General features: G+C 28.7%; 1 protein-coding gene across 1 annotated transcript; it reads left to right on the top strand.

The window, feature by feature from the left end:
- Nucleotides 1-173: 173 nt before the first annotated feature.
- hwt (SH2 domain-containing adapter heavyweight) lies at nucleotides 174-17,859 on the top strand. The gene is made up of 4 exons (XM_015512046.2): nucleotides 174-1,731; nucleotides 4,231-4,324; nucleotides 14,105-14,215; nucleotides 17,436-17,859. Exons 1-4 carry the CDS (start codon nucleotides 495-497, stop codon nucleotides 17,623-17,625), a joined length of 1,632 nt encoding a protein of 543 aa, XP_015367532.2. The 5' UTR covers nucleotides 174-494; the 3' UTR covers nucleotides 17,626-17,859.
- The last annotated feature ends 1,698 nt before the right edge of the window (nucleotides 17,860-19,557 follow it).

Here is a 19,557-nt window from a genome sequence, read left to right as displayed (position 1 = left end):
ATTCCCAAAGCATGAGTCATCGCGGCGCGCTGTCGCGTGCTGTAGCAGCGTTTCGGCGGTAGCGTCAGCGTCGGCGCATCGATTGGCGAGACGCGCGCGCCTGCCGCTCCGGTGAGCTTCTACCCACGTAGCACGCGCGCGGGTGGGTGCGTGGGTCTGCGAAAACACGCGCGCGCGTCTGTGCAGTAACTACCCCGTAGTGCGTCGCGACCGTCGTCGCCCGGCCGCCAGGTGTTGTGTACCAGCGCGCGTATTTATACATAAAATATACCGTTTTTTATATACACGTATTAAGTACACCGTCCGGGCGCTGCGACTGCAGCTGTACTCAAGACGTGGTGCATGTCGCAACACGTGGCCACGGGTCCTCACAGTTAACTACATGGCATCGTTACCGCCGTCTCCGTTTCATCGGCTTGATTTTGGAAAACGAGATGCCACCTCCCCGGCCCCTAGCCGTTCTACAGCTGCACGTCACGACGCGACAATGAAAAATGTCTAAGAAATTCCGACGGTTCTACGAGACCGCGTTCGATTCAAAAATCAGCAAGTCGGACGAAGACCTGCTGTCGGCCGAAAAACAGGACTCGGCCATCGCTCATCGGCTGTCCAACCAGTTGCAGCTGTCGGCCAGCGCCAATTCCGTCCGGCAATACGACGACGAGGACGCCGCCGCCGCCACCGCATCCGCCGTTCGCGCCTCGCCGTCCTCCAGGATGCAATGCAAAAACCGGTTGTTCGGTTTCCTGTTGCGGAAGAGACGTAACGGCGGCGGCGGCGGTGGCGGCAGCGGCCGACAATTCAATAGTGTTTACAAGTACCGGAGCTCGGACAGCGTAGTGACTAGCAGCAGTCTCAGTCTAGAGTCGATCACCAGTGATTCGCTGAGCTCGCACAGTTCCGAGTCACCGTGTTACAAGCGATTTCCTGTACCGCACGTCCTGTCACCGATCTCGGACAAGTCGTCCCAGGATGCCGGCGCTGAGTTTTTGGATTACGAACACCGGAGATCGTCTGCCGCCGGTTCAGCGGCCCCCGTCGTTGTCGTGGCCGGCAAAGCCGCCGCGCAGGTCAAGACCAAACCACCGCAATCGTTAGGCCTGATAAAGCTCAACAGTGGCCAAATGCAGCATCACGGTTCCGACAGTGGCATATCAGTAGGATCGAAACCCGGCGACAACTACCAGGAGCTGTTGGACGTGCCGTTCGACATGCCGAAGCTCAAACGCAGGCAGAGATTCGAAGAGGGCCCGACGACGATGTCGTCAACCACATCGTCGTCGTCATCGTCGTCTTCGGATTGCACCGGACGTCCGGTGCTGCAGGCTCCACCGCGGCCCCAGGGACTACCGTTTGACATGCCGAAATTGAGGAGAAGGCAGACGAATGCCGGCTGCGACCCCGATGGTGGCGTGTTGCCGTTCGATATGCCGAAGCTCAGAAAGAGGCAGATGGACAGCTGTGCGAGGGTCATATCGTTAGACTTCGAGATCGGTAGCGGCGAGGACGCATACGGTGCTCATTCCGGCGTCAGACACCCTGCAGCAGACAGGTCTAAAAGCGAACAGCTGAAAGAGCTTCCATTTGACATACCGAAATTAAAGAACATTAATTTACACGAGGGTGAAAAAAAACCTGACAGGAGTTCCTTGTTTCTCAATGTAATACCCGACAATTGTGCTGCTGCCAACGCAAATAATAAACAACTTTCGAAAACCTGCCAAAACAAAAGTAAGTGTGTGTCCACGGTCTATGGACTAACGGACTGGTTGTTATTTATCATTGTCATTAATTAATTAACATTTGGGCGCATTATATGGTTGTTTATTATTGTTTTATACATAACTATATAATTACCTATAACTATTATTTATATAGTCATTTATATATAAGCTTTTATTCGTATAGAGGTAATTATTTGATACTAAGCGCCTATTCAATACAATTATGTATAACTCAATGATTGAGTCTCGATCTCAATAGTAGTATACATATAACTGTTCTCGTATGCATAATAATACAACATAATCGTTTTTTGATTATTTAAATTAAGTCATGTAATAATAATAATGATAATTTATTTAATATTTATGTTATATTATGATCCCATAGGTTTTATTTAGATACAGTTATTTAGTAAAAAACAGTATAAAATAATATAATAACATAAATTTGCTAAATTACATAAAAATTGGGTTTTTTAATGAATGTTCTTTATTTTTATAGCTATTGTGCTGTATTTGATATATTTTATCAATATTATTTCAATTACCTATATAAAAATAAACGTCAAAAATGTTGTTTTTATTGTGGTGATAAAAAATAGTGCTTATAGGTAAAACACAAACATATTTTATTTTATTAGTTTAATTTATTAGTTTACTCCTTATACTCCTCTGGCCACTGTCACAGCAATAAACATAATAAATATAAACTATATATATATAATACATTAATACCTATGTAAAAATAATAGTTAAAATAGTCGTTTTAAAAATAAATTGCCTAAAACTGAACGGTTATGTACAGTTTTATGAAAATTACTTGGACACCCTACTATAGTTATGTTTCACCCTTGTGTAAAATAACCCCTCACTGAAAAAGTAGGGATCAAAATACTCATGATCGTATGATGAGAGGAATTATTTTATGACCCTGGGTATATGCGCCATAATTCTAAAAAAAATATACAGAATGATCTAAATCCAAAATATAATTCTATAGAAAATTATTGCAGGTAATATTATATAAAAATAAACTGTATGGACGTATGAGAATAATATTTGTACATAATATTATGTATTTTTCAAACATCGAGTTATTAACGTAATAACGTTTGTGATTCATGTGTGAATCATAAATTGTCATCTTAAAATATGTATATGATATAAAATTAATATGTTATACATAATATGTATTGTTTAGTATTTTAAAGAGGTACTTCAATACTACAATAGTTAGTACTTAATGGTAGGTATTACGCGAGTAATCCTCTTAAAAAGTGTAAATCCAACAATAATAATTTAATACTTCAATCAGAAATCGGAATGCCCTAATTGAGTGCCGAATATATTACGAGAGCAGTGTTTTAATAAAAAAAAAAAAAAAATGTTGATTCAATTTGAATTTCACGTGAAACATTTAAAAAAAGTTTAAAATTGTGTAAACAAAAAAAAAAATCAAAGCTGTTTAATTAAGAATTTAAGAATACTGGAAAATGAATTAAAAAAGTAAAATATAATCTATGATTATTTTTTTTCAAAGTTAAACTACCTAACATATTAATTTAAACTAGTTTTTCGTTTCATACATATAACATTTTTTTTAATAACCCCGCCAATAAAAACCTCGATACGCCACTGTGTACGGGAGGGGTGCTTAGTGAAATTTTAGGTTTGATTAAAATATAATAAATACATAATAATATGTCATAAATCATAATGTATAATTATCTCCTTTTTATAATAATTATAACAAGGTGAAAATAATCTTTATATGGTTATTTAAATTATATAATTGTAATTTATTATACTCCATTATTAATAACAAAAGATAGTCTTGAACAATTGAATGATATTTTAACTATTTGGATTAATATTAATATTTTATATTTAATTTAAATATAACATAGTCGTATACTCATATGTAGCCATTTAAGTATATGTCATATAAAACACTTATGTTGAATTAATTTAAATTAAGACATTTAAAACCAGTACATATACTAACAATATATGCAGGTATGTGACTAAACATATAAGGTATCAAAAATTCAAAACATAGTTAATATTAATATTAATAAACAGTTTACAATAAGAAATTTATGATATCAATAATTTTATAATCTTTAATCAAGTACTAATAGCAAATATCTGAAGTAGCAACTGATATGAATTAAATAGTAAACTATTGATAAAAATACTGTTAAAATGTATTTAAACTTGATTTTCATTATTTTAAAAATCGTAATATAAGTATAAACAATAGCCAGTGAATTAAGTATCATATGTTAAAAATATAAATTATATTTAAGAAATATGACGTCATCGGTAAAATTTGTGTAAAATATTTTAAGGGTTATTTTAAGAAATTTTTCTTAACGAGTCAATTATTATACTTAAACATTGTAAATTGATTTAAACAATATTAGTCCATATAAATCTATAGCTTATATAAAGTATAAAAGGATTATATAAGTACCTATATTTATGCATGTATATTTTTTTTTAGGTCAATCAAACCGTCCAACATTAAGTTTATCAAACATAAAGCCTTTAAATTTTGTAGAAGACATTGACATTTCTTTACCCTTAGATCAGCAATGGTAAGTTTTTTTAGTTATATTAAAACTATGTTTTTTAAGTTAAAGAGATTATACAAAATAAAAGTATTAGTTTACTATGTATAATAGTTTATTATTAGAAAAAATTTAAATACTTTATCATCTGCAGTTGAGCAACTATCCAAAAACTATACTAAATTATAGTAAATTACACACCAAACTTTAGATCACATCTAAATCCCCACTCTTTTGTTTCACATATATTGTCATTGGGCGTCTTACGTTTGGACGAATTCTTTATTACGCACTTAATAAAAGTAGTTTGTTTGGAAGAGAAGCGAGAGGATGATTCTCATTCACACCCATCACTGATAACTCCTCACATCGTTTAAAAAGGTTCTCGTGTTGAGATCTCTTAAACTTGTACAGCTAAAATTAATTAAATAACTAGATATTTATATTTATATTAGGTATATGTTTATTATTCATAATATTTACTCATTCTGTTGTAAAATTTAAATTCAGATGATTATTATAGTATTCTAAAAAAAAAAAAAAAAATAATAATAATATTTTTAACAAATTGTATCAGAAAACATGTTTTTAGTGACATTTTATTTAAAAACTAACTTTATTACCGCAATACAATACCTATTAGATAAAAATGTAATTAAAAATAAACTAATTATCGAGATAATTTGACGAGATATTGCATATCGGTAGGGTGAATATTAAATTAATTGTTTTTTGTAGCATAAGTAGCGAATATAATAGTATTATAATATTATGTACGGTGTACGGAGGATAATTTTCTTGACTAAAGTTTCTAAGTGGAATTAAGCATTGAAACACGATGTCATTACATTACATTACGATGAATTACATTTGTTTTTTGATAAATTTGATTTTTAATCTTCTTAATATTTTCTTTGTATGTAAATATTTTCCTTAACATATTTTACGGGGAATTATGGATTCCGCCGAAACTACCTGTTTAGAAAACAGGTTTGTATCGATTCCGCCGGCTACTGTTTAAAATATCTACACATCGATTCCGCCGTCTATTAATTCCGCCGGCTACTGTTAATATTATTTACGTCATATTGATTCCGCCGGACACTGTTTATCCCCCCCCCCCTTGTATATGTATTTTATATAGTAGAATACAGATACGATTTACAGCAATACATACGGAATAAAATAAAATACCTATATTGACTCGTTTTATTTTTATTATTTTATACAAATTAGACTATACATTTTAGTTTGAATTAGTATACAATTATTATAATTTTATATATAATTTATATATTATAAAGTATATTATGTAGGACTGTAATTTTAAAAATACATTTACAAATTACAAGGGCGGGATAAACAGTAGCCGGCGGAATTAATATGCAAATAATATTAACAGTAGCCAGCGGAATTAATAGCCGGCGGAATCGATATGTAGATATTTTAAACAGTAGCCGGCGGAATCGATATAAAATCGGCGGAATCGATATACGCCCTATTTTACTATTATAGTCTATAAACCATATTTATTATTTATCATTACTTTGAATTTGTTTGACAAATTTAAATGTTATATATTTTAAGTTTTTTGTTTAAAAATGAATAAACCTACTTTAGTTGTAGCTATAATAAGCAGAGTTGAGATTTAAATAAGTGATTTTGTATTTTTATGTCTATTGTGTGATTGTGTCTAAATTGTGTAGGATAAATAAAATACGTCAAAAAATTATCTATAGATAAAAATAAAAGATACATATTTTAATTAATTTTTAAATATATTATCAAATTTAACTTTTAAAAAGTACACTTTATAGTTACTACTTAAATATGATTACAACAAAGATATTAGATAATTAGTTTAAATTCATATTTGTATAGTAGACATTATTAGTGAACATTGCTAGAAATGATTTGAAATTAATAATGCATTTTTAAAAAGAAATAATCATAATTATATTTAATATTTATAAAAATAAATCAAAGTCCATGATACTTTCATGTTAAAATGTATCATTATTATAAATTATACATAACATTATGAGTTATTTATATCATTGAAATATTATTATTATTTTTTTTTTATTGATCAAATAAAAACTCGGCAGCTATGCACATTACTTACAATTGAAGCGTGGTAGGTATTTTTTTTAGAACAAAATCTGTTTAAAATCAATAGTGTTATATCTATCAATGTGCATATTATGGCTATTGGTTAATATCCTAATATATAGATTTATGAATAATTGAATATTTATTTTGTGGTATTACAGTATTAAATTTCTAAAATAGATATTAATTAAATAGCTAAATTCTAATATACAAAAGCAATGAAAGACCGCCGTATTCTAAATTATTAATATAATAATATCAAAAGTATGCCCTGCTTTATTTTTATTATCTCCGTGACTCCATGTTACAAGTGATGCGTAACGGGAGTAACCATATAGGTTCCAATTTGGTTACCGTTTAAAAAAAGCGTTTAATTACTTTATTAGATATAGCCGAATTGATTCCGATTTGTGTTTAGGTGAAATAGTTAAAATTATAATTTTTAATATTTGATACAAAATATAAATTAGATAGTATAAAATATAAATGTACCCACGCTCAACATTCAGCATAATATACAATAAATATTATGCAATAATAATGTAAATAGATTATTGTATTGGAATATTTGGAATTTTAACAAATTATCGCTGATACTCCGATCGGTTAAGAATACAGTTGAGATAATTGTACTTATAACTTACTACCAAACAAGAAAAAAATAACTAATACCTTTAGAACTGCATGTATGGCTAAGTATTGATGAGAAGCTTACGTGAATTAAATATTTAAAGAAAGTTTCCTTTAAATGTATTGCCGATCAACGATATTAAATTGTATTTATTATATATTTTTTTAACACACATATTAACGCACATTTTCAACCAAATCTACTTTGAAGTTGATAGTCCTAAACCTAACTTAATAGAATACCTTTTTCAAACGGGTACTAATTCGGCATGTGTAATTTAGGCTCTGGAACCAATTCAGTACCAGTCTCCGTAACACAACCAAATTTAAGTTAAAGTTGAACAAATCACGTTTTGTTTTTCCTAAATTTTGTATAGGTTTTAGATTGGACTGACCTAATGTATTAATATAAAACTTAAGCAGAACAACATTGTTTATGTTTTTTCGATATTTGAATTTGAAGCAAGTATTTTGATCATTTTTGTACATAACATTTTACCCACTTTTACTACCTGCTAATTCAAATATCGGAAAAAAAAAACACAAACAAAATGAACGCGACTAAACATGAATTTATCAACGTAAATCTGTTACCTAGGTATGTTACGTGTTGTGAAGACGAAATCGACAAAATATGTGGGTGTGGCGTCCTCTAAATACATTGTTATGCTTTTAACATTTTTAGTAATAAAAACTAATAGGATAATTTATAGATTATTTTAAAACACTATATCGCTATTAACCATACTATATATATTACAGCTAAGTATATTATTTTTTTTTTGAATTCCATAATGACTAATGGACAATGATAATCTATAAACAAATATTAAGTAAAAACGTTAATGCTACTAAAAATATTATTTAATCATGTTAATGCATTTTTATGAAAGTAAAAAAAACCGTACAAACCGTTATCAAATTGAACAATATTAGAAAAATAACAATTTTTAAATTATAAACACGAAAACAAATGTGCATATATATAGGTAGTTTTTTCATAAAATAATACCTACAACAACTTAAGTTTCATCATAGATAAATATTCAAAATAATCAAAATAACATTAATATATTATTTTAGCTTTAACTTTTTTATATTTATTTTAATAGTAGGTAATATACTATGTATTTATTTGGGGTAGTAATAAATATTATATTTTACATAATATAAATAATAAATAACGGATTAAGACCTAGGCTTATATACATATATATATATATATATGTATAAGGTAAGCGTAGGCACCTATAACAATATGTGGTTTCACTACAGTTTTATAATTTGTCAAGTACAAAATTAAAAAATAATCAGATAAAATTAACCGCAATGATATTAATAATACCTATACTTATCACTACAGATAATTGAAATTACTAGTGGGTATTTTTCGTAAAAATTAAATTACATTATTTTAAAATAGCATTAGGTATAGGTAGACGCGTTAATTTTCATTAAATAAACGTTTTACACTTGACCATTATTTTCTGTCGCGATATTTTTTCCATCATGATCATTATATTAAGTTATTACTAGAGCAAGGACTTTCATGCACTAAAAAATCATCAAATATGCATTTAAAAATATGCACTTATGCATCAAAAAATTAAAAATATGCGGTTAAATATGCCCTTAAAAAAATTAATTTTATTATTATTCTATATAAGTTTTAACTAGATTTATATTATTATTTATTAAATTGATTTGGAATCTGTTTTGAATGATTGATGAATGTTCTTTTTAATTATTATTCTGCACCTAATAAAACAAAAAAGGTATTTTAAAATAATTGATGAATTATTCTCAAATATTTACCTTACCTAAATTAGAATTGCACTGAATTATTAACATTTCTTTGATATTTTCAAATAGCAGAGAACGTCTTTTATCTGTCAGCAGGTTCTTATATTGCGAAAAACTTCGTTCGACGTCCACTGACGTGATCGGTACATATTTGTTAACCTTAGTTCATGAAAAATATTCACCAAAGAGCTTGATTTTTGACAAACCATCAAAATATGCACTAAAAGCTTAAAATATGCTCTTATAATCAAAAATATGCCCCTTAATCCAAAAAATGTCCAAATATGCAAAAATATGCACTAAAAACTTTGAGTATTTCATCATAAACGTTATGAAATGTATTTTTTATTTAACAAGCATACAATAAAGTTAACCAGAAAAAATATGCAAATGCATGAAAGTCCTTGCTCTAGTTATTACCGATTACTGTATTAAATAGGTGCTTACTTTTCCAATTAAAAAAATATATATTTTTTTTATTAGAATTAAGGCTTCAACTACTAACATCATTAGTCTGGTACTATGTGGAGGTAACGATTGGTTGAAACAAATTTTATATATTTCACAACGCTTTATTGCTAAAAACCCAGGTGGTCAGTGGTCACCCATCCAGGAGCTAGCAACACCCAGCCGTGTGTACCTCAGAACGTTTCCACAGTAGAGCGTACGACCGTGCCTACACCAAGCTACTTCTTACATTTTATTTAGATAATTTGTATATACAAAATACAATATATATGTCTATTTTTTTATATATATCGTATATACATTGCATAAATTATTCAGATCCTCTGATGTAGATATTGAAACTTTTCTTTTGTTATTATTGTTTCTATCGACGTATGACGGACATGTTCAATGTCAATAAAATATACGGCAATCATAATATTACTTCATTTCGTGTTAAGAAATTGCAATGGAGCATAACACAATAATTGCTGCAGAAAAACAATTAGTCTGATAAATTTCATTTGTCTATAGATGTACCTACCATTAGGAATGTGATGGGCATTACAAAAAAAATTAAACTATTTTAACCTTATAGTTTTCTATATACTAAAAATTAAAATAATAAATATGTATGACAATTACATTATTCGAGTGAAAAATAATAATATTAGTAATATAATTTAATAAAATTTAATAAAATGTGTAATACCAATGTAAATACTTTAAGAGGCCATTCTGGTAAAAGTGAAAAACATACAAAGCTCAAGAGCCAATTCTACCAATGCATCTGTTATAATTTATAATACGTGCAAAATATTAAATACTATAGGCTACATCCATAAATAAATAATTTATTATTTTTTTAAAGATTAATACATCTGTAAAATTTACATAAATATATTTTTTAAATTTATCTTTAATCAATATTGTATCTAATAATACAGGTGTCTATAGGTGTCTACAACTGTCATTCATATTTATAATTTATATTTTCAATGCCCCAAACCCATAGGTAAATAAAAATGTATTTTTAATGTTCATTTCAGATGAAATATACCTACAGTGAAAAAAATATAAGCCTTGAATAACCGTTATGAAACTGTTACCTTTAGTTATGACAAAAATAAACATAATAAATAAATTATCAATAATGAATATTAAACAGCATTGTTGCATTAAGCTATAAATTATCTATTCCCAAAGGAGCCCATATAAAAACAACTGTTCACCAATAAAATATAAGTAGGTACATCGTACAATAAATATTTAATTTTAAAGCTTAAACAAGGGATCACATTACCCTGAATGTTAATGCCAGCAATAAAATGTATGAAGTAAAAAAGCAAATAAAACACCGCCATAAATAATTTAGTTTTGGCAAATTAGCTTTCAATCGAGATAACATGGTACCTATACAATTTATATTCAATGGTAACTGTACACAATATTATATCGCAATTGTTTAATCATATATTACTATCATTCATATAAATAGTTAATAAATGTATCCGTAATATTTAATAGTTGTGTGAATGATATATATCTATTTTGTAATAAATATCCTACATTTAGAGCTAGACATCAAAGCGTGTTCTCCGGTTTTTTAACCATTAATTATTATATTTGTGAGTCATCTCGGAAATTGTTCAAATAGCCTTATTATGGGACCGGTCCAATGTGTGCTCTACCGATAAACGGCTGGTCCAATGTGTGATCTACCAATAAATGGCTGGTCCAATGTGTAATTAACTTGCTATAGTTTTGAGTGTTATATTCGTACTGCAAAATTTTTTAAATCTGATAAAAAATCATCAAATATTTTAGTTTGTATCGGGTGGCATGACCGCGACCATTCATCTTTAAGTTGGCGGTCTAATAATAGTGGAGATGCACGATTTACTTTTATATTATACTTGGACTTGACTAACTTCCACAACGACTCTATTTATTGAGTATGAGCTTTAGTATTTGGATCCAAAAAATTTTCAGTATGATGTACAGTTTGATGAATAAATCCATGGTCCTTCAGAGAACTATATGCTCGCCACTGATCGCTGTAAATCGTTGTACCGATTTATCTTTCTATTATTGGTATAAACTTTTGTCGATTCCTTTTTTCTACAATGAACAATCGACGTTCAGTTTTGTTATCTTTATAAAAACACAAACCAAATATCCACAGTCCCTGAATTTTCATAATTTCGTTGGTTATTTTCTACCGGAGTATGAATTTCATCATTTGAAGTTACCGCGTTGTAAGCGACTGCGATTATATTTTCATTAAAATATAAGTATCTGTTATCGGTATATCACACATTGGACCGGTCCCCTTATTATAAATATTTTAGTAAGCCAATGCCCAACACATACTTCTAAAAGCATCACGTTAATTATTTCCGTTCTCATATTAATATATATTGGTATACTAACTAAAAATGCAGCCAAAACATTTTTACCAATAATGTATAGTTAGTTATTTTGTCAATTTGCAGCATAGGTATTATATTTTTAGTAGCTTAGGTATATGCACCTACTGTTTTTTTGTCAATTGATCTATTGTCTATATTATGTTCATAATTGGGATATCGTCGATAAATAATCAAATGCTCAACGCTGTATATAATTTTTATTTATTTTTTCATTTCGAGAACCCATAAAAAATATATCCATCAAATAAGTACAATTTATAACATTATTTTCATTTCGTAGGTACATTTTTCTTCTTTAAATAAAATATCGTATAAATATAACCATAGAAGAGCTTATAAGGTATCAGGTATTCAGGTCTTGTGGGATATTTTCAGCAAACCAGCTCAATCAAATCTCAAATTTGATATCTATATATCTCGCTTTAAGTTTTTTTTTAAACATTTTAATTCATTAATAACCCTTGTGTATTATAAATTAATGCGTATACTGTTTTAATATTTAAAAGAATCTAAAACATGGATTATAACTGAAATATTAAGAACAGTATGTCCAATATATTACACAAATAATATTATATAATAGCAACCTATAACAAGAAACTGGAGAAACCGTAATTTCCAGTTTTACGCGTATCATAATATGTGCGTGTCTTACACATATTAACTTTATTGAGCTTCATCTGTAATGCTTGACTTTAACTTTATTCAATGATTGTCAATTTTTTATTTTACCAGACCATACGTTAAGTCGTTTTTATATAGTTTATTAGTATCGAATAATAATAAAATATATTAGATGTGTAAAACAACTTTGGAACAAACTGTAGACACTGGACAAACCACTATAATCCTTTCAAGAATTCAATCATTTTCTCTTTTAAGACAAATTTATAGACACGTAGGTATCTTTTATTTCTAAATAAAGTCAGCTTCTTAGTTTATGATTTGATTGTGATATTGCGTATAACTGAAAGGCAGGGGGGTAAAAACCCAGAAATGGGTTTTTACCGTTTTCGGTCACGAAAAATCTGACGAGTATCATATCTGTACAAGAACGAGACAAATCTGATCTCCTGTCAATAAAATAATGAAACTGAAGCTGTCTGGTTTTTTGAAATGGATGTGTCTTATGGCTGGGGTCATTCTATAAATTTGTGCAACACTGTGAGAGCGTCACCAATTACCATTACGTCATCGTGTTCTATCTGTATACATAGCAACCTTTTATACTTTTTAGATTCTAAGCGTAACGGTAATAATTCAATTTATAATTATTATATTAATTAATTATTACTTCTTATGTTGAATGAAATCAGTATAGTCGCATGACATGTATCGATGTATTTTCACGGAGTGTGGTCAGTGTGGATTTGTCCGTTGAAACACCCAGCTTCAGATAATTTAGGAGGTTTTTTTTGTTTCTTGAAAAGTGGAATTGTCCCGTTTTTGCACGGACTCCATCATACTTGTAATTATGAATAATGATATATTATTTGTATTGCTTCATTTATTCATTATGTCTTATATACATGGACAAATAGTCTCCGAGTTTTTTAAAATACAATTTCAGATAATTATCATAATATTTTATAGATCCTTAACTATTTTAGTGCGTATAGTATACCAATATATTAGGGTCATGTGCACGATTTCCCCCAACACACTATTAACAGCTATTGTACGCAGTTTGAGAGGGTAACTATATTTTTAAAATGAATTAATCCCCACTTAGAACACCTATAGCTAACACACAAAATGGGAAAAAGTTAATTCCGACATTAATTAAGTTAAATTTAAACTCAAACTGGATATATATGTACAGTTTAATAATAAGCTATGCTTAAGAGGGCGCAACACCCGTATTTGTTGTCTTAGTCTTGCAAATGCGTACCTAACTTAACAAATTTGCACTCAACAAATCACGTTTTGTTCCGAAGCTTAGAAATTAGAGTGAATAGACCTATTATGAAACTTGATGACAAGGACTTATTTCACTCTAATTTTTATACTAACGGAATAAAACATGAGTGCAAATTTGTTATGTTACGCGTTTGTACCTATGACTGAAACAACAAATACGGATGTTGCGCCCCTCTTCAATTTAAAGTAATAATAGCCATTAAAAATGTATGCTTATATTTGATCGGTACAATATATAGTCAAAAAATTAATCAAGTGGTATATTATGGAATGTATTTTTACTCTTTAGCCTTAACTATTATATCTAAATCACAAAACTATATGAACGTTACAATGCCAAGACAACGTGTACCTCTTGGTGTAGGAAAATATAAATACCTACTGATGTATCTAAAATAAGTATTAGATATTAATAATAATCAATAATTATGGATAAAATTAATAAATACATTTTTTTTTTTAGTTGGTATCACGGACCTATGAACAGACTTGAAGCAGAAAAAGCTTTGCATGGTCAAAAGGAAGGAACCTATTTAGTAAGAGGAAACAAGGGATCATATGCGTTATCAATTAAGTATGTAAATTGTATATTAAAAGTAAATATGATTCACAAATAATGTTGTTAATACAAATAATTATCACTTTAAAATCGTATATGTTATAATGAAGCTTTATGAAACTTTTTTATTTTGTGCTATAAAAATACCTTATTTCCCTCTAACCCATGTACCTCTATAGATACCTACCTACTGATTGACATTGTATCTAATAATGTAAAATTGGATAGTATTTACACTATTTACAGAAATCTTCCTAAGCATTAGGCATGTTTATGATATATAATATATATAATATATTATTATGTACACTTAACACTAATACTAGGAATACTTGAATAGTACTTATAATAGTGTATTATGCTATTAATACCAACAACTAAGTAGGTATAATAACATACAATATACGCATTACTTGCTAGTTGCTATTAATTATATTAGAATTCAGAGTACCTATTAATAACAAAATTAAAACTGATAAATAAAATCCCATAAGTGCTAATAGGTATCCTAAATAATATATTAAATCTACTACTGTACATTTCTAGTTATATTTCTAGTTTATGTACCTAAATTATTTAAGCTAAAGAAATATAAATATTTTTAGTACTGGATTATTATGGCTTGACAATTATTAACTGCAGGATCATATTTACCATTAGGCAGGATAGACTTATGGCCTCCGTTATAAGGGGGCCTCGAATTTTTTTAAGCCTTATTTTTTTTAGAACACACTTTCATCGCATAAAATAAATATCAAAATAATATAATATTTCAAAAAATAAAATAATTAATTCTATCAGCGTACAAAATATAAATGAAAACAAAATAAAAGTATATTTTTATACATATTAGAAACGCCATACAGGTCACCGGCCACCAGTCACAGCAAATGTATGTATAATTGTATAGGTACCAGGTACCATATATACTACTGATGGCAATGGGCCACATTTTTATTTTGCCTAAGGCCACAAAATGCCTAAATCAGGCCCTGATTAACTGATAACCATATATACGGATAATATTACATAACAACTTATAAATATAATTTAACATGAAAGTAAATACAATAATAAAAAAGTGCACAAATACAAAACGTGTTATATGTTATATTATAAGCTACCAACATAATATGAATTAAAATGTTGCCTTCGTATTTCTTAAAAATATGCAATAGAGAATAGAACATTTATAGAGATAATTTATTTAAATATTTTAAAAGTTATATTTTTAATTTTCGTTAAAAATATATTCAGTTATACAAACAGGTAACAGCTATGTAGGTACGTTTTAAAGTTTTGGCAGGACAAGTTTGAGGACAAACGTGGTTGGTAAACTCCTGAGCAATGGGGCTCACAGAAGGTGGAGGGGTTACAAAGTAATAATCTGCCCTAGTTTTACTTCATGAAAATGCATTTTTATAAAATAAATTATTCTCTCACTCTCTCTGACTCTCCATTTCTAGTATAAGTTTTGAGTAATTTCTGAATATTATTTTTGGCACAACCTACTCCGAAAAAATCTCGTGTGTGTTTCTAGTTCAGAGGAAGAAATGTTTAAGTAGTCCGGGTCGTAGTCCCAAGCTCTGGTCCTTGTCAGTGATGGTAGCAAAAAAAAAATGTGCTCTTTATAAATTAAGGTATACTTAAAATATGATCGTCGATTAATCATGAATTAAAACATTATATTATATTATATTATGAATCCCAAAATAAAAATCCCCAAATTACATTATTACGAAAATGATTTTTATGAATATTTTTTACTAATAGGTATAATATGTATTATACATTATATATTATACTTTTCTTTCAAAAAATTAATACATTAATGTATATATAATACCCTAAAATAAAATATAACGTTTTCTATAACATTTTGACGATAATATATTATAAGATATAACTATATAAGAACTTAAATGTTACGGTTTTTGTTGTGTAATTGTGTGGTGTAGTGTGTACCTTTGATAACTATATAAACCTTGATAAACTATAAGGTAAAAGGTTATACCTACCTATCTTATCTGTAATGGGCTCACGAACATAATTTGGACACTCGTTACACATGCTCAGCTTGTGCGTGCTCTCGTGTGGACGCGCCTTTAGAAAATAATCTAATAACCAACTGTGATTATTATTATTGGTGGGCCACCTATATTTTATATATTATTAACTCGATCATTCGAAATATTTATTTAAATACAAACCTATTAAGAATTTATTTAAAATTATTTATAATTTAATATTAAAATTTCGTGATCTCTTAAATTAAAATAAATTAAATTTATGATCAAGCTAAAAGAAAGTGTTATCAATGGTTGGCTTCTTTCAACTAAACCTCATGACCTGTTTACTTTTATCTCATATTCGTATTGTGTCTAGTTTAATTGATACAAATTATTTATAATTTGTAAAATTAGAAAAAATATTAAAATCATTTTCACGTGGTTGTAACTTGTAAGTAATATTGTAGTCTGTTTTATTTCCGGAAATTTTTATTTCGATTACCTTTATTATTAAGCTAATTTATTAAAACCAATTAAAAATTTTTTTATTACCTATAATATAACAGTAATACAATTTATACATTAGTATATGATACATGCTTAATAAACTTGAGGATGATAATGTGTTGTCGGTAGTGGTTAGCAATGTTGCTGTAATATTATGATTCTAACTCGCGCTTCTGACAATATATGAATATATCTAATATCTATATTATGGCATATGTGTTATCACTTATCATCAATAACCCAAGTTACTACTTACTAATTACATAGTTAATAATATAATGCTTAAAATATTGAGTTGTAATGAATAAAAATACTTGTAATAAAATCATAACAAATAATAAAACTAATATAACAGTGTGTCAGCATAAAATATTGATTGTTTTATGGTTCACTAACATTTTATGAAAAAATCATGGGTCACCCAATCATATTTAAAGACTTTCTATTAATTCATTAAATTATTTATCAGCGATTGTTCTTACAACCAGGAATTTTAATAATTAATAATACCAAAAAATAGTATAACATAAACCGAACATCAATTAGAACATTTAGAACTTCATATCATACAAAACTCCAAGCACTTTTATATTTTTGTTATGCTTCTTATACAGTGCACTTCTTTTGGATTTTAAGTTTAGGTATACCGCATTAAAAACCTTAAACATTTTGTATTAACTATGCAATGTCTAATAATTATTATTTCGTCTTTTTTTCAGGAGTGCTAAAGGTTTTATTCACATGAGGATAACACAATCTGGAGAAAGAAATTATTTGGGCCAATCGGATAGACCTTTTGAAACTATACCTGATCTCATTAAACATTATACACTCAACAAGCTTCCAGCCAAAGGAGCCGAGCATGTAGGTCTCATAACACCTTTAGCCCACCAAATCCAAATATTGTAATCATCTAACTATTTAATTAAAAATGTTATTTTCCTTCCATTTTAAAGTATAAATTAAAACTGTGATAGAAAATAATAACATATTATACGCCATTTTTATTATTATAACCATTATTGTTTATGTTTTGAAATAATACCATATCGAAATTAAGTGCAATATATAGTTTAGTTATGTATTATTACCTTTATAAGTATTTGTGTTCGTTTTACAATAAAACAAAGTAATTTTATGCAATTGAAATGTAATATGTATGCATAGACGACGGGGACGTAATTTAATTTTGTATACCTATGATATTTATTTACTTACTTCAAATTATAATAATTAGAATATTTTACACTGATGTAGTATAGAAATATATTTTTGAAAAACAAACAAACATTTTTGATAACTTTTAAATTAGAACTATATTTTATAACTTTGTTTTCGATATACACTTGTTTTCATCAGTTGTATTTCTTCAAGAAATATTTTTTATATTGCATTATTGTATAATTCTATTGTCAATTAGAAAAAAAAATGTTATAACTACTTGCTTTTTAAAATGGAAATGAATATTTTATTCGATTAAATTACTATATAAAAGTCTAAAAGTGAAGAAAAAATATGTGAAAGATTTTAGAAATATTTATAAGAATAACATTTTAAAAATTAATCCAAAAGAATGGATCATTAAATATTTAGACACATACTAATTGCCTCTCTAAGTTAAAGAAGTCAATAATGTATTTACGAATTCTCTCCTAAATACAAATACGTACCCTAAATTTTATCTTAAACGAAAATGGGCTATATTATAGTGTTGCCTCCCAATGGGCAGGTATTAAAATTTGTTTATATGCTTCCTAAAAGATTCGATAATTTTATAAATATATATATTATATAATATAATATTCATGATTTTAATATTAAATTAGTTTATAAGTATGAAGTTCTTTCCGTATAATAGCTACACTTAAACCAGCGATGTTTAATATATCTATTTACGTGATATCAAATATAGTGAAGTTTATGAACCACTATTTAATTCTAAATGGGAGGAAACTCGTAATAATTAACTACTTGATCATCGGAGGCAACTATTATGAATATTAGTATACATATTTACCTTTTATTTGCGACAAGAATGGGAGGCAATTCTTATGTTTTAGGAAGCAACTAGTATTCACAGAAATATTTAAATCTTTAGATGATAAAAAAATAAAAATAGGGTTATTGGATAATGCATACAATATAATAATCGTAATTCATCATTGGTCGATAAATTGGTCTTCGTACATATTGAACCAAAGTGTGAAAAAATGATATAACTGATGTTAAAAAAAACGTAGTAATGAGGCTTCTTCTTGTCGAGTCCGGTTTTAAGATTCCAATAATCAGCGGCGTAGATACGATTTTTTTTTTTTTTTTTTTTTTTTTTTTTTTGGGGGGGGGGGGGTTAATATATTTATGACACAAATTAAAAGTTATTAGTTAAACTAAACGTCATTTTTATTTTGTTTCAAATTGGTATTAATTCCATCATCGAAATATGCAAAAAAAAGATTACTTTAAAAATAATCAGTATCACAGAAGATAAAATACCAATATAAAAAATTTTTTTTAGGTGTTTGGGGGGGTTGGACCCCCCCATAATTGCACCACTTCCAATAATAATAGCGCTAGTAATATATGGACACAAACATAAGATGATCATAATACTTAATAAACTTAATAAACACAATAATATTATAATGTAGAAAAATAAAGACTAAATTAGGTGATGAATAAAATTCGATAAATCTCCACATTCACAAGCAGGGTCGGGCTGGCCCGGTGAGTTACCGAGTAAAAGTCAATGGGCCGTGACAATTTTGGACCGTTTAAGTCAACAGACTGAAAAATATTTAAGTTGAAAAAATGTAGTCTAAGTTTTGGACTTACACAGACCAC

The sequence above is a fragment of the Diuraphis noxia genome, unplaced genomic scaffold (genome assembly GCF_037042655.1).
Source record: "Diuraphis noxia isolate RWA-SAM2 unplaced genomic scaffold, SU_Dnox_SAM2 contig0002, whole genome shotgun sequence".
NCBI lineage: Eukaryota > Metazoa > Arthropoda > Insecta > Hemiptera > Aphididae > Diuraphis > Diuraphis noxia.
Note: the sequence above shows the minus strand (reverse complement) of the source record. Positions and strands in the feature narration are given on the sequence as shown.

Excerpts from the sequence above, each read along its gene's own strand:
- hwt (XM_015512046.2), top strand. The coding sequence starts at position 495 with ATGTCTAAGAAATTCCGACGGTTCTACGAGACCGCGTTCGATTCAAAA. Across the intron at positions 1,732-4,230 it reads GAAAACCTGCCAAAACAAAA|GTCAATCAAACCGTCCAACA; the intron begins GTAAGTGTGTGT and ends ATTTTTTTTTAG. Across the intron at positions 4,325-14,104 it reads TTACCCTTAGATCAGCAATG|TTGGTATCACGGACCTATGA; the intron begins GTAAGTTTTTTT and ends TTTTTTTTTTAG.